This window comes from Trichomycterus rosablanca, chromosome 2, assembly GCF_030014385.1.
Source record: "Trichomycterus rosablanca isolate fTriRos1 chromosome 2, fTriRos1.hap1, whole genome shotgun sequence".
NCBI classification, from domain to species: domain Eukaryota; kingdom Metazoa; phylum Chordata; class Actinopteri; order Siluriformes; family Trichomycteridae; genus Trichomycterus; species Trichomycterus rosablanca.
In genome coordinates this window covers 34,884,999-34,899,986 of record NC_085989.1, presented here as the reverse complement: position 1 = coordinate 34,899,986, position 14,988 = coordinate 34,884,999, and the positions used below count along the sequence as shown (strand labels likewise).

The 14,988-nt window shown below is 37.7% G+C and overlaps 2 protein-coding genes across 2 annotated transcripts; both read right to left on the bottom strand.

Annotated features, from left to right (window-relative positions):
• Positions 1–752: 752 nt before the first annotated feature.
• On the bottom strand, positions 753–3,409 carry si:ch73-196l6.5 (riboflavin transporter 2). Its single transcript, XM_062990782.1, has 3 exons — positions 2,379–3,409; positions 2,148–2,278; positions 753–952 (listed from the first exon to the last, which is right to left on the bottom strand). Exons 1-3 carry the CDS (start codon positions 3,407–3,409, stop codon positions 753–755), a joined length of 1,362 nt encoding a protein of 453 aa, XP_062846852.1.
• Positions 3,410–10,075: 6,666 nt separating this feature from the next.
• LOC134301495 (solute carrier family 52, riboflavin transporter, member 2-like) lies at positions 10,076–13,796 on the bottom strand. The gene is made up of 3 exons (XM_062986205.1): positions 12,985–13,796; positions 11,399–11,522; positions 10,076–10,288 (listed from the first exon to the last, which is right to left on the bottom strand). Exons 1-3 carry the CDS (start codon positions 13,794–13,796, stop codon positions 10,076–10,078), a joined length of 1,149 nt encoding a protein of 382 aa, XP_062842275.1.
• Positions 13,797–14,988: the final 1,192 nt, after the last annotated feature.

Sequence of the window (14,988 nt, the reverse complement as noted above, 5' to 3'; positions counted from 1 at the left end):
ACTCACTAGGCTACCACTATACTGTGCTATTCAATTTTGTAGAATCTGTGAATTTATCAATACAAAAATTAAGGCACTGCATTAGCTGTACACTGCAGTTGTACTCGTAGTTTTGCAGTACCCATTGCAACTCTGATTAGTAAAAAAGTAGTTGGTAAAATAAACAATAAAAAAACATTTTCTGTGCAGAGTTTGCATGTTCTCCCCGTGTCAGCGTGGGTTTCCTCCGGGAGCTCCGGTTTCCTCCCACAGTCCAAAAACATGCAGTCAGGTTAATTGGAGACACTGAATTGCCCTATAGGTGAAAGGGTGTGTGTATGTGTGTCTGCCCTGCGATGGACTGTTGCTCCGTCCAGGGTGTTACTGTGTGCATTGCGCCCACTGAAAAGCTGGGATAGACTCGGATAAGCGGTTAAGAAAGTGAGTGAGTGAGTAATTATCATCAGCCTACCCAGTTTAAAACAACATAACTGTCTATTTAACAACAAAAACTAATCTGGAGCAGCAACCAGTTTATGCTGTATTTAAAGTTTATTTAAAACCCAATTTAGCACACTTTTTGTTACATTAAAAAAATCAGTAACACTAGAAAACATAGTACATGTCTATATATACAGTTTAAGGCATTAATGATATGGTTTGTGAAAGTTTTAATAGTATTTAGTCATGTTATTCAATTACATTTACATATACATATACTTATACATATACTTTTTGTAAAGTACATGATCTATGGAAGATTGTTTGTGACATTAGCAGCTGGTGTTGCATGGATCTCCTGAGAAAAACAAGTTGTACACATTGACCAAAGGAAACATGATTACAGACCCTATTAATGAGCCTAACTGCACTACTGCACCACACCACACGAGAGCACTGTGACCTTCATCCCTCAGGATTATTGCGATTATCACCTTCACATAGGACAGTGTGAGAATAAACAAAGTCCAGGCTGCAATCTGTGAAAAAAAGTTTATTATTACCAGCATGTAATCATTAAACCAACCTTTTCAATGAGTAGCTTTAGAAACACCTGCAGAATATACAGTTGCACTGTGTGTGAATACATTTCAATTACGTATGTATTAAACATTGTGGTCTGATCTAAATGCAAATTGGGATTAACAGATTATTACTTTCTGCCTAATCTGATAACAAACAGTTATACTTTTTATGTGTTTACTGTGCACAGTAACTGATCATGCAGAGATTAGGTGTGTAAACAATTTTTAACCAAGGGTTTGGCATTACATTACGTATCACTATAGTTACAAACACATTCATTATGGATGTTTAATGTGTTTGTTGCTCTGTAAAAAAAGAAGCAAGCTTTATTTATTTATTACTATTTTATATTAATATTATTTGATCTTTGACAATAAAGACTTAATGTCTTTTCCTGAAAACAAGCTGAACTGTGGACTCATTTAAACACAGCACACATTTCCACTGTCTGTTGGACCATTTAAGATAAGCTTGGGCCCAGTCAGCACCAAACCCAGATCTCAGTGGTAGTGGGCTAATGTAATAGACTGCTGTGCCACCCACTGTGGACACCCCCTCCTAATTACTGTTAGCAATTTGTGTTTCAGCCTCATCCATTGCTAACAGGTATATAAACTCTATATAGTCTTTAAATAAAAAGTCCCTTTCCTGTTTCAGTATGACTGTTCCCCTGTACATAAAGACATGTGTCATGTTTTGTTTGGTGAAACTCTGCACGGAGCCCTGATCTCAATCCATTTGAACAATTTAGAATTAACTTTAACTTTAAATGTCTAACCACAGGATGGGAACAAATTCCTTTGTGGGGAAACCCTTCCAGTAGAGTGGAAAAATGCTATAACTGCAAAATACAAAATGTGTTTTACAATGACCTAGTCCAAGATTCTGTGGCATGACCAAACAGGGGAAATCCCTGAATGGTCTAATATTTATCCTCACTGTTGTGTAAGTCAATTCAGCAGCTACATGTTATACATGTAATACATGGGTTTAAATGCAATTTTAGATCTTGATTTTGGTTTATTGGTTTGGATTTTTGAATAAAGATCAGATATCGACATATGATATCTAAAATTCAAGTAATTTAAACTTTTTTGCAACTGTATACCAACTAAAAAGTTATGTTACAAAAAATGAAAAACAACTTACTATTAGAATAGCTCCAGCTGTGTGGTTGACAAGCAGCGGACAGGGACTTAGCACTGCCATGCCCATGATGTAAGCACCAATAACAGAGCCAAAAGCAGTTAAAAAGCCCATCAGCACCAGTGACCTGTTGAACAGGCATGGAAAGAACTCAGAACTAATTCTTCTTGTCTCAGAATTCTGTTGTCAGCAAATAATATAAAAGTCCTATAAACAAGACAGCTCACCTTTGAGAGTAGAACATGACAAAGAGGCAAGTCAAAGGGTTTGCTACAGATGCCATGGTGGCAGACCAATGATAAGCTTGGTTTCCATATGGTAGACATGAGTAGGACTGAACAGACAGCAGCACAGAGTTGGTCAGAGCATTCACCCAGGCAAGAATGACGAAAATGTACACCACCTGTTTCCAGCTGTACGTTCCCTTTCCAAACATACTCTTAAACTTTTTTACACCATTCAAAGTATTCATCATGGGTTTTTGCTCAATACGTTTATTTTCCTTTTCAAAATCTGAATCTCTAATTGCATCCTGGCATCTGTTGCTGACAGAAAACTCTCGGGCCACTGAAGGGAGGCAGTTTAAAAGCAGGAAAGCTACCAAGCAGACAATCATCATGGCTGCCAGGAATACAAAGAAAGCCTCCGGTGAGAAATTGGCTGGTAGGTAGTGTGGTACCAAGTAGTCAGATTCCACAGACCCATTCCTGCTCTCAAGTTGCAAAGTACCATTAGAATTTAAAGTCTGGGTATTATTGACACACTTCATAACACCCACTCCTTGAATCATTGCCACTAAAGCTGGTACCAGCCCACTCAAACCTTCACCTATGTAATAGCTGGTAAGATACTCTGGCCTGAGCTGCATCATGAAGGGCAGGAAAGTCACAGATGAAGTACAGTCCACTATTGAGATGAAAAAAGTGAGAAGGAGGAGAGGAACGCTATGCTCAAGTCCTTGCACCACAAGTGTGTCTTTCCAGAAGAAAGCCAACAGGAGGCTTGCTAGGACCCCAAAACTGATAATAAAATAGATCACAGCTCTTTCGTTGAGCTTTCCTGGTTGAAATCGATGCATTAGGGTGACAAACAAAGGGCCAATGTTGGCAATCTGGGTTAGGATGGAGAGGAAGGATGGAAGGTACCAGCCTTCAGGAACCTGAGGAACAATGAGGGGCAGCTCAACCCAAAGGCCACAAATGGTCACCCAGGAACCCATTCCAAACAGGCAGGCTAACACATGAGTAAGGAAGGACATGTTGACCTTGTCTTTAACCTGGATTAATTAATAGTAACAAAAACACAAGTTAAAATATAAACCAGAATAACACACCAATCACAATTAATATTGCAATTAATCACAATTAATAAACTTTTCAATTAGTTATAGAATATATATTGTTGTATATTACCTTTGCATTATATAATTCATATAATCACATTTTTATAAAGCTATAGTATGTGTCTTTTGTGATATGAATTTTTAAATAGCATCACTAATTGAAGAAAAAAATGTACTCTAAAAATGGCATTCTTGGAGCACTCAGGTGGCACAACAGTTTAATGTGCCAGTTCAGCAGCATGGAGACCAAAATTCAATCCTGGTTGGGTACTCAACAGACACAATTTCCAATGTCTGAGGGAAGAAGGGCCAGATGGGGATGCACCTCTCTTCCGCTGCAACATTAACTACTACTGTAGTGTGATTATAAAATGTGTTAAAAGCTGCAAGAGCTTCACATGTCAGAAGATGTGTGTGTGTGTGTGTGGGGGGGGGGGGGGTGTAATTAAAATACATTAATAAACAAACTGGAACAGTAAGAATACAATGTTAATAAAAACAGACAGCACTCACTTTCTTAACCGCTTATCCAATTAGGGTTGGGGGGGTGGGGGTGCTGGAGCCTATCCCAGCTTTTCAATGGGCGCAAGGCACACAGTAACACCCTGGACGGGGCGCCCAGTCCATCGCAGGACATACACACATACACACACACATACACACACTTATTCACCTATAGGGCAATTCAGTGTCTCCAATTAACCTGACTGCATGTTCTTGGACTGTGGGAGGAAACCGGAGCTCCCGGAGGAAACCCACGCAGACACAGGGAGAACATGCAAACTCCACACAGAAAGGACCTGGACCGCCCGCATGGGGATCGAACCCAGGACTTTCTTGCTGTGATACAACAGTGCTACCCACCGAGCCACCGTGCCGCCAAAGCAGACAGCAGTGGATTTTAAATTATCTAATCTACATAAAAAACACACATTTTATGTTTTATCTTTCAATTTTTATAGCTTTTTTTTTAATAAAAAAATATTCCAACCCATGTTGCATCAGTTCAATAGGAAACATCTGGACTGCTGGTAGTCTAGTACACATACTTATACTGCTTATCCTGTCATGTTGTTGGAACACATTTTAAAAAGTGGCTTGCCGTTGTCATAAGAAAACAAGCCTGTATATCCCCAAAGAACATTGTTCAGAAAGCAGCATATCTTGCTTTAAAATGTTTAAAAATCTTTTAGTGTCAATAATGCCCTCAAAGGAGTGCACTAAAAAGGGTGACTTGACAGACCACAGTACGTTTCCACTTTGCATCAGCCCTTTTCAGCCCAGAAAAGTTAGCAGCAATTTTAAGTAACAAATGGCTTCCACTGTGCAAAGTGTATTTTCTTGCTTTTGTTGGTGTTAAAACTAACAGTGTTTATTGACACTGAGTAATGGTTTTTAGCCTTGGTCTTTCCTTTTTGATGATTCTTAGGTGGCAAAGATGGATTCTTGACCAAAAGCAGATGTTGCTTGGGTTGCTGCTAGTGTTAAATTTCTGTTAAATGAACTTTTAATTTGTTGCAAGCATGACATTTTCTATATTTAATGAACACAGTATAGCTGATAAATTAAAACATTTAATATTTGTCCTACAATATTTAAGGTCTTTAGTTTTATTAAAATACAAGTCAAGATACAACCTCTAATCAGAAAATGTTGAGATAGTATGAAAAAAGAAAAAATACAAATTAAATAAAGTTGACCAGAGAAACATGAAATATCTTGGGTTCATACTATCTGCAATGAAATAAGTCAATGTAAGAAACAGTGGTTTTTAAATTTTGCATTTTCCATACTGTCCCAATTTTTTTCTGATTTGGGGTGGTTCATTTACAAACCAGTCCCTGTTATTTTATTTACATTTTACATGCTCCAACTGTTCTGAAGTAAAGTTTGGAAGAATTGAATCTTTTAAGTAACTCAATGGCATGCTTTGCTTCTTTAATGACCTTTGGTAGATAGTTTTAACGATAACAGCTCTAAGACAAAATGTTGTCAATTATTAGGAAACTTGGTGAATTATTGTTGGTTAACAGTTTCCTTTAACCAAAAATGCGTAGTAAACATGAAACTCATTATGATCTGTGATCCATTATGCATTTGAGTTTTATTCAATGGTGTATAAAGTAGCTGAAAGCCATACTTGAGTAAAAGTACAAATATCTTACCAGAAATTTACTTTGATAGAAGTAAAAGTCACCTTTTAAAATATTACTTGGGTAAAAGTCTAAAAGTATCTTTTGTATTGTAAAAGTATTTTTAATGTACTTAAGTATCAAAAGTAATTTTCTGATATTAAATGTAAAAGTATTAAAAGTACTGTAACTAAGTATTATTACTTCGTTACTTTACACCACTGGTTTTATTTTTATGCATAGTGCACTAAAACCAGAATACAACTTTTTTTTATAACATGAAATACTATTAAATGAGTGTAATTAGCTAAAATTCATGTGAAAATAGCCTGTAAAAGCCAGTATCTGCGAAAGCAAATAATCTATAAAATGCATTTTATCCATGATGATCTCTGCTTTGATCTTGCAGTCAAGCAGTGCTGAATTAGTTTAGGGACAATGCAAGGAAACGTGGACTGTTTTGAAAAGCTGCTCCACAGTAAGTACAGACTTAAACAATTTTCTGTCCACTTTGCTGCAAAACTATTATAAATAGCAATTCAATCAATAAACCTTTAAATTCTCTAATTTCAAATAAAATATTTCTCAACTAAATCAAACACAAACTCTGCTCTCAATAATTGTATGTATAATAAATATTAATAATAAATAATACATATTTATGCTTAATATTTTTCATTTTGAAAAGATAAAGATGAGGTACTCACAAGTGAACTACTCAGTTGGACCTGAAGCATTCATAGTCTGGTTTTAGGTGTGTGTACTTCTGATCATTTACAAAGACCTGTGGGTGTGCATTCTCTGACCAACTACTAGGACCTTCCTGTTGATGTTTTATCAAAGGTGGACACCCTAGATTAAAGTGTTACTGCAGACTAAGTCCAGATGAGACTTTGTAGACTCATCATCTCCAAAATTAATACATGAATGTGGTGTACTTTAACACAGACAGTTACACAGAAGTAAATGCCTAAAAGCTGTTTTTTTAAACCTTGTATTTTCACACTTTTATTTTTAATATATTTTAATAACACACCTCATGCTCTTACACAAAAATGCACAAAATTTCCGACACACTGAGCATCATACTGTTTTGGGTGAATTATGATACAGGACAGTATGACAGCCAATAGTCTCCTGTAACAACGCAGGCTTAAGAAAGCTTGGTTAAGTAAGTTTAGTAAGCTTGAGGAAAACTTCACCTGATCTCATAAATAATGGCTGTATTATATAACATGCAAGAAAGCAACTCCTGTCTGCTTCAGGTAATCTTACAGCAGATTGTGGACACTCTTTCATGTGTTACAGTGCACATTAATAGAGTAAAATTGACAAAAGTATGCAAAAACACCAAATACAAAATAATTGCAACAATTTATTTAAAATATTAGAAATACAATTTAATTAGTGTAAAGTCAGTCATTATAAATGAGTTTATTTCACAGGTTGGACTATCTTAATACATCCAAAAACACAAAAAGATGAATCAGAGAAATCAGCATGTTAGTACATTACAAAAACTGTTATAACCAAGTCAGAGGGTTCAAAACTAAACCATCATCCTAACAGCAACAAAACATAACCAGAAATATAAATCATCATGGTAGAACTCACAAAAATCATACACTAAATGGACAAAAGTATTGGAACACTCCTGATTTTTTTAAGTCATGCATTTCAGGTGCAACAATTGCAAACAGGTGTAATAAATCAATTACATCAATTACAGTTTAGAGAAGACCCTTTACCTGATCCCTGACCTTAGCCCCGCTGAACAGCTTTAGTATAAATGGAATGTCAATTAAGACTTTCAGTGCCAAGCCATGCAAATTCTGTTTGACTAAATGGGCACAAATGTCCACGGACATACGTCAAAATCTTGTGAGAAGCCTTCTCAGAAGTGTGGCTGTTGTTATAGCTAAAAAGATCACACAGAGGTCACTATTTTAATACTTTTGTTTTTAAAATGGGATGTCCATAAAGCTCATGATCAGGTGTCCAAATACGTTTGGCCATATAGTGTATATTAATATCTGAAGACCCTAACAGAAAATTGGATGTTCTGAAGAAACACTATTTATGGTCACCAGAGGTCAGAATAGACTTGACAGCACTTATCTTACAGCCTAATTTCACACTGGAAAAAAAGAAAGAAAATATTTAACTAATAAAAATAAATGTTTTTGACAAAACACACAATTATTGGCACACCTACATTTAATACTTACAGGCTCCCATTACCAATAAAACAGCATTTGGTATTTCCCTATAATAAAGTTAGAAGATAGAGAACAGGAAATTTGATATCATTTCTCTTTACTGAATCTCTCCAGATCAAAGCCCTGATTGAGGTGGCTTGCAAGTTTGTCTACAGTTCCTGAGTATTTGCTACTGTGGTCAAATTATTAGCAGTAGGGGGAAAAAAAACAAGCCTGGGCTTCCAGGATCCAACAATACAGTGATATAGATGCAACATGCTCTTTAAATTGTTAAATATCGTGCACACCTCATGTGCAGCCATGTTGATAATTTATTTCTGGATTTTAGTGCTTACTAATCGTACACTGTCATCTACTGTGTAGTTTATCAGTGCTATTACAGAGTCTAACAATGCAAACAAACAGCGTTTTTTGTTCTTGAGGGTATATACATATTATATAATATAATATAATATAATATATAAACATTCAAAAACAGTGATGAACAAGTTCAAACATAGTCAGAAGTGAAACTCTTTGCAAGACATGGGTATAGTTACATTTGGCATAAAGCTATCACCACATTCTATTTTTAAAAAATCATACCAGGGCCACTCAGGTGGCGCAGTGGTAAAATGCACTAGCACACCAGAGCTGGGATTTCGAATACATCGTATCCAATCTCAGCTCTGCCAGGGCGGCAATATGAACAACTATTGGCTTGCTGCTCAAGTCAGAGCTGGGATCTCATAACTGATGCAATTACAACCTCTGCTGGCTGATTGATGGTGTCTGCACAGAGTTGGGGAATAATGTGATCAGGGTGTGGCTCTCCGTACACAAAGCTGATCCACATATGAACTCGCCTCGTGCAGGTGAAAAAGATGCAGTCGGCTACTGCACAGGGGGGCGTGTGTCAGTTCACTCTCCTCAATTGGGGCAGGGGTCAGCACCAGTAGAGAGGAAGCAAAACGCAATTGGGTAAAAATTTGATGCACTAAAAAAAATCGGGAGAAAAGAGGAGAAAATGCATTAAAAAAAAAAAATAAATAAAAAAAAAATCATACTAACAAACCTGGTGAAGGTAGTCTGATGGTCTGGGGCTACTTTTCTACCCTAGGACCTGGGTGACTTGTCATAATTAATGGAACCATAAATTCTGCTCTATCAAAATAACCTAAAGGAAAATGTCCACTCGTCAGTTAGTGACCTAAGGCTGGGAATCTGTCAAAGTCCTGACTTTATTCCCATTGAGTTGCTGTGGTGAGACCTTAAATGGGCCATTCATGCTCAAAACTTTTTAAATGAGCTGAATTAAAACAATTTTGCAATGTCTAATGGACCAAAATTCCTCCACTGTGATGTAAATGATTCATCACAAGTTATCCAAAATGTTTGATGGGTGGCACCAGCAGTTATTAGGTTGAGGGGAGCAATTAATTTTTCACATGGGTGATATAGGTTTTGAATAAATCTTTATCTTTAATAGGCCATCATTAGCAGTAGCATACTTACTAACAATATCAAACACAGTGCTAAAAATAAACCTTCCAATGATGCAACACATCACATAACAAAACAGTATAATCTCAGTAATGCATCAACACAACCCTAACCGCTTCATATGTATGTCTAAAGATCTCAAACTCTTCAGTCTTAATAAACCCTTGCTAACTTGGAGAAGTTGGACAGTTACTATCCACTAACAAGCACCAGAGGTAGATTTCTTTGGGCCTATGAGCGGTCATTATAGCTCAAACTGAACTATTTTCTTTTCATGCATGCTGACTTTTAAGACAAAAATAACATTTTTATGATACTTTTACTTACTTGGAATACACGTTTTTTTACACGTATTTAAAAACATACGTTAGTTGTTGTAAAGGTCTTGGTAATGTTAGCAAATATGTGGACAAAAATGTAGAAACAGGTCCCCGTGTAAAACATGAGTTACAAATACAAAAATATGCTCTAAGCTCTGGCAGAACTTCTTAATACGTCTAATTCCAGTATTAGACAGCACCTCCATTCATGTATTGTATTAGAGTAGAACAATATTTAGACAATGTTAGTTATTACGTTGTCGCTTGTTAAAACACTCTAGATAAGTAACCAGCTGACTTGTATCACCCTCAAACATGAGTGAGCTTTTAATTTATTTTACTGTTGTTTTTTTTATTTTATACAGTATATATTTTAAATTGCACAACCTCCCATAATTCAACTCACCATTTAAAGGCACAAAGTGAATGTTATAAATTGCAGTTGTTGACACAGTCCTGAGCCTGTTTAAAGACCTGGTAGACGCTGACTAGAGGGAACATAGAAAGTGCTCCAATGAGAGAGCCAGCCTGGATGAAGACTCCACACCAGAGCAAAGCAGTATGCCCAGCTTCATGAAGCAGAGTGCTAACCACAACCTTCAGGTAGGAAAACAAGCCTGTGAAGATTATCCAGGAGATCACCTGAGGAGAGAAAGTGATTATTAGCCTCAGCTTTTGGGATTGATCAAAGCCAGAGCAGGATTCACAAGCCAAATTTCAGTCCAGTACTACAATACTGCTATTAGGGTAGCATTTAAAACATCAACATAGTAGTTCGTATTTTCTTGCTCTGCTGCTGCATTCAGTTTTATCCCTCCAGGAATGTGGCAATCATGTTAATTTAATCCACAATTACAGTATTAACAAGGTTTACAATTCGGTCCAATTTTTTTCCTAACTAAATTGATTTAAAGATTTTGCAATTATTGTCAATGTAAAGGCAAGCAGTGAATAATGTAAAGTTTGTTTGTTTATTAGGATTTTAACGTCATGTTTTACACTTGGTTACATTCATGACAGGAACGGTAGTTACTCATTACACAAGGTTCATCAGTTCTCAAGGTTATATCAAACACAGTCATGGACAATTTAGTATCTGCAGTTCACCTCACTTGCATGTCTTTGGACTGAGGGAGGAAACCCACAAAGACACGGGGAGAACATACAAACTCCACACAGAAAGGACCTGGACCGCCCCACCTGGGGATCGAACCCAGGACCTTCTTGCTGTGAGGCAACAGTGCTACCCACTGAGCCACCGTGCCGCCACGAATGATTTAAAGAAACTATCACATAAGCATAAGCAGTGACTGGTTACAATGACCAGTACTGGTGATATATCACTGTTGTATTTCCAGGGGCATAACTACAGGGGGCGCAGGTGCACTGGGGCCCATGGCCGGGGGGAAGCCCTCCACGACATGAAGTCAACCCCCTACCGCACTGCCTCCCACATTGGCTGCACTCGCCAGGTTATTATTATTATTATATCACAATATTTTCGTATCATGACTTTGCTAAGCGCAAGGCACGCCGCATGAACTTATGAGTAATTCATTCTGATCAGCTATCAGCATACAGCATATATATTAAATTGAGGGGGCCCAAATTATTATTTTTTTGCACTGGGGCCCATGAGCTCCTAGTTATGCCACTGTGTATTTCCTGACTGGCATTGGGGCAGTCTTATGTCAGTGTCATGATTAAGCCTTTACATAAAGTGTTATTAACATACTAAGTAAAATTACTTACCACCAAGGCCATTCCTGCATAGCTTCCTAATAGGGGTGGACAGGGACTGAGAGCCGCCAGACAAACAAGATAAATTGCAAACACTCCTCCCCCAAGGAATACACCACCAAGCCCGGAGTTAGACCTATAACATGCACAAAATTATTAGAAAACTTATTTTTATTATGTTTCATTTATTTCAAATGCTTTTGTTAATGTATTCATATATGTGACTTTAGAAATGCACTTTCTAAATTAGATATGAGCATATACACATTAAACTAGCATAAAGGAGGCACTCGGGTGGTGCAGCGGTCTATTACGCTAGCCCACCACTTCTGGGATTCGGGTTCTAATGTTAGCAGTGTTACTGGCCGACCTGGCTACTATGGAAATGCCAAAGCCCTACGATGGATTAGTGCCCTGCCTTAGTGCCCTGCGGTTGATATAACAGAATTCATTTAATGGTACTATGGCTTAGAATTTTTACTTTTTAAAAATAGAAAGTACATTGTATTTAGCCTATCCAAACTCATCCAAATAGCTGTCTGTAAGGTAAAATATTTACCCCAAAATAATCTTTAGTAGTCCCAATAACATGGTGTGGAAGCATAACAACAGTACAGTCTTAATAAAATAATTATCTAAAAATATACACCGATCAGCCATAACATTAAAACCACCTCCTTGTTTTTACACTCACTGTTCATTTTATCAGCTCCACTTACCATATAGAAGCACTTTGTAGTTCTACAATTACTGACTGTAGTCCATCTGTTTCTCTGCATACTTTGTTAGCCCCCTTTCATGCTGTTATTCAATGGTCAGGACTCTCCCAGGACCACTACAGAGCAGGTATTATTTGGGTGTTGGATCATTCTCAGCACTGCAGTGACACTGACATATTGGTGGTGTGTTAGTGCGTGTTGTGCAGGTATGAGTGGATAAGACACAGCAGCGCTGATGGAGTTTTTAAACACCTCACTGTCACTGCTGGACTGTGAATAGTCCACCAACCAAAAACATTCAGCCAACAGCGCCCCGTTGTCAGCATCCTGTGACCACTGATGAAAGTCTAGAAGATGACCAACTCAAACAGCAGCAATAGATGAGCGATCGCCTGACTTTACATCTACAAGGTGGACCAACCAGGTTGGAGTGTCTAATAGAGTGGACAGTGAGTGGACACGGTATTTAAAAACTCCAGCAGCGCTGCTGTGTCTTATCCACTCATAGCAGCACAACACAAACACACCACCACCATGTCATTATCACTGCAGTGCTGAGAATCATCCACCACTTAAATAATACCTGCTCTGTAGTGGTCCTGACCATTGAAGAACAGGGTGAAGGCAGGCTCAAAAAGTTTGTAGAGAAATAGATGGACTACAGTCAGTAATTGTCAGTAAATGTGCTCAACCAAAAACATTTTTTGCTGATGGCATCAAAAAGTTGGTACGACGCTGGGTAAAATACATCAGAAGGTGACTATGAAGAAGAGCGTTGGAATTTGTTCTTGAAATTCATAATAAATAGAGTTTTTAAAAAGTGTGGAAACATTTTAAAGAACCCTTGTACTATTCTTCGATATGCATTTGTGAACCCACCTAAGCAGGACAGCCATGGCCACAAAACACGCCAGTGGGTTTGCGATGTTTCCCAAGACGACAGAAAGGTGAAAGGCCATGGTACCATAGGGCAAGCAGGAGAAACTCTGCACTGATGGTAACACTCCATTGGTCAAAGCATTTGATATTCCAAGTAGCAGGAGGAGGTAGACATTGTGTAGATTCCAAAAGGATGCCGCAGGCGGTTTTTTTTCTTCAACTTCAACTTTTTTTTCAGAGACTGGGGTTTCTTCATCATGTAACACATCGGCTTCCTCTTCTTGACCTTTATCAAAGTGTTGCTTCAAATCATGATTCCCTTCTGATGTAGAAGATGTAGCAGTTCTGAATGTCAGAGCCAGGAAAGAGAGTGCCGAGATGGCCAGCATCACACACAAGAACCAGAAGAAGTCCTGTGCAGGAAAGTTCTCTTTGAGATAATGAGGGTGTGTTTCATTGCCTGTCTTTATACACTCCAGCTTACCCACACCTTGCCCTAGTGCCACAATACAAGGGAAAAGGGCACTTAGCCCCTGGCCCACAAAAAACGTCCGGATGTACTGTGAGGGGTAGCGGTACATAAAGGGCAAAAAGGTCACAATGGAGGTACAGCAGACAATTGATAGCACAAATGAGAGCAACAGGAAAGGCACAGATCTTGGTGTTCCAGATACCGTAACTTCTTTAGACCAGAAGACGGCGAGAAACACTGAGGCAACCACTGCCAGTCCCTGGATGATATGAATAATAACACGCTCATTCAGTCGTCCAGGAGCAAAGTGATGGGTTATGGTGACAACCAGAGGACCCATGTTGCCTAAGGCAATTAGAACAGAAAGATACGCTGGTAAATTCCATCCTATCAACAGAGAATTAAACAAAAAACAAGTTAGCAGCAAGTAGTTCCAATTAATGATATCTTAGTCCAAAATACAAGACACAATGACGTACTGGTTACTAATAAACAAATTCATCATGAAATGTAATAAATAAGCAAAAGCACATTTTGCTTTTTACATTTAAATGTTTCAGATCTTCCAACTAATGTTAGAGAAAGATTAATACACTCTGAAAATACAATTATTAAAATGAAAAGAGATTGTTTACCTTCAGGCAAGACCCTTACAATCACAGGCAGTTCGACCCAAAGTGAGTTTACGGATACCCATGATCCCATTCCAAACAAGGCCACCAGAATGTGTGTGACAACAGCATGATTCCACCACATATCAGAAATCTATCTGTAAGGTACTGCTGGAAAAATACACACACAATGCCAGTAAGTCTCAAATGATCTAAAAACTTTTTTTCAAAATGTACATAAACTAAAAACGACACTACTGATGGAATAGAGCATTTCAAATGAATTGTGCATTATGGGGCTGTTTACCTAATAGGCAACTGCCATCTATTAGCACCTGTAGCAAAATGGATGGGAATCATTCTTATTTTTCCCAGTTGCTTGAGAAAGAATAGAACATCAGTACTAGGAGACTATGGACTCATTTTAATTAGTGCATGACTATTTTAAGGTCACAGTCAGGTCTGCACACTCTTATAGTGTTCGTGCCACAATGCAAACCCTGACTGGTTGGATGCAATGGCGACTCAGTGATTAAGACTAATAATCAGAATTTGTTGGGCCTTTGGGAAGGGCACTTAACACTAAACTGTTATTTTTAAATAATTCTTTATAACTTTGGATAAAAGCATTTGCCAACAAATGTTTGCACTGTAAAAAGGTTATTTTATCAACTTTCTTTTTCTGGATTTTCCTCCCAAACTAGTCATTCCCAGTTCATGACTGTGTTATTCATTGTGCAATTCACTGAAAAAGACAATCATGCTTGGAGGAGCTAAAGGTGAACGAGGATAAGAATGCCCAGCAACAAGATAAACTAAAATCAAATAGTTGATAAAATGATTAGGCCCATGATTTAATACTTTATAGATTTACATTTTTGCTTTAATCACAGCCATCATTCTGTTTGGATTTGTTTTAAT

Bases quoted from the DNA above. Each gene is read 5' to 3' on its own strand.
- LOC134301495 (XM_062986205.1), bottom strand. From the start codon at position 13,796: ATGGGTCCTCTGGTTGTCACCATAACCCATCACTTTGCTCCTGGACGA. The intron at 11,523-12,984 runs GTGGGTTCACAA...TGCATGTTATAG, and splicing joins GCCATGGCTGTCCTGCTTAG to GTCTAACTCCGGGCTTGGTG. The intron at 10,289-11,398 runs GTAAGTAATTTT...TTCTCTCCTCAG, and splicing joins ATGCAGGAATGGCCTTGGTG to GTGATCTCCTGGATAATCTT.
- si:ch73-196l6.5 (XM_062990782.1), bottom strand. From the start codon at position 3,409: ATGTCCTTCCTTACTCATGTGTTAGCCTGCCTGTTTGGAATGGGTTCC. The intron at 2,279-2,378 runs GTGAGCTGTCTT...CCTGTTCAACAG, and splicing joins GTCATGTTCTACTCTCAAAG to GTCACTGGTGCTGATGGGCT. The intron at 953-2,147 runs GTTTTTCATTTT...CACAGATTGCAG, and splicing joins AGCTATTCTAATAGTAAGTT to CCTGGACTTTGTTTATTCTC.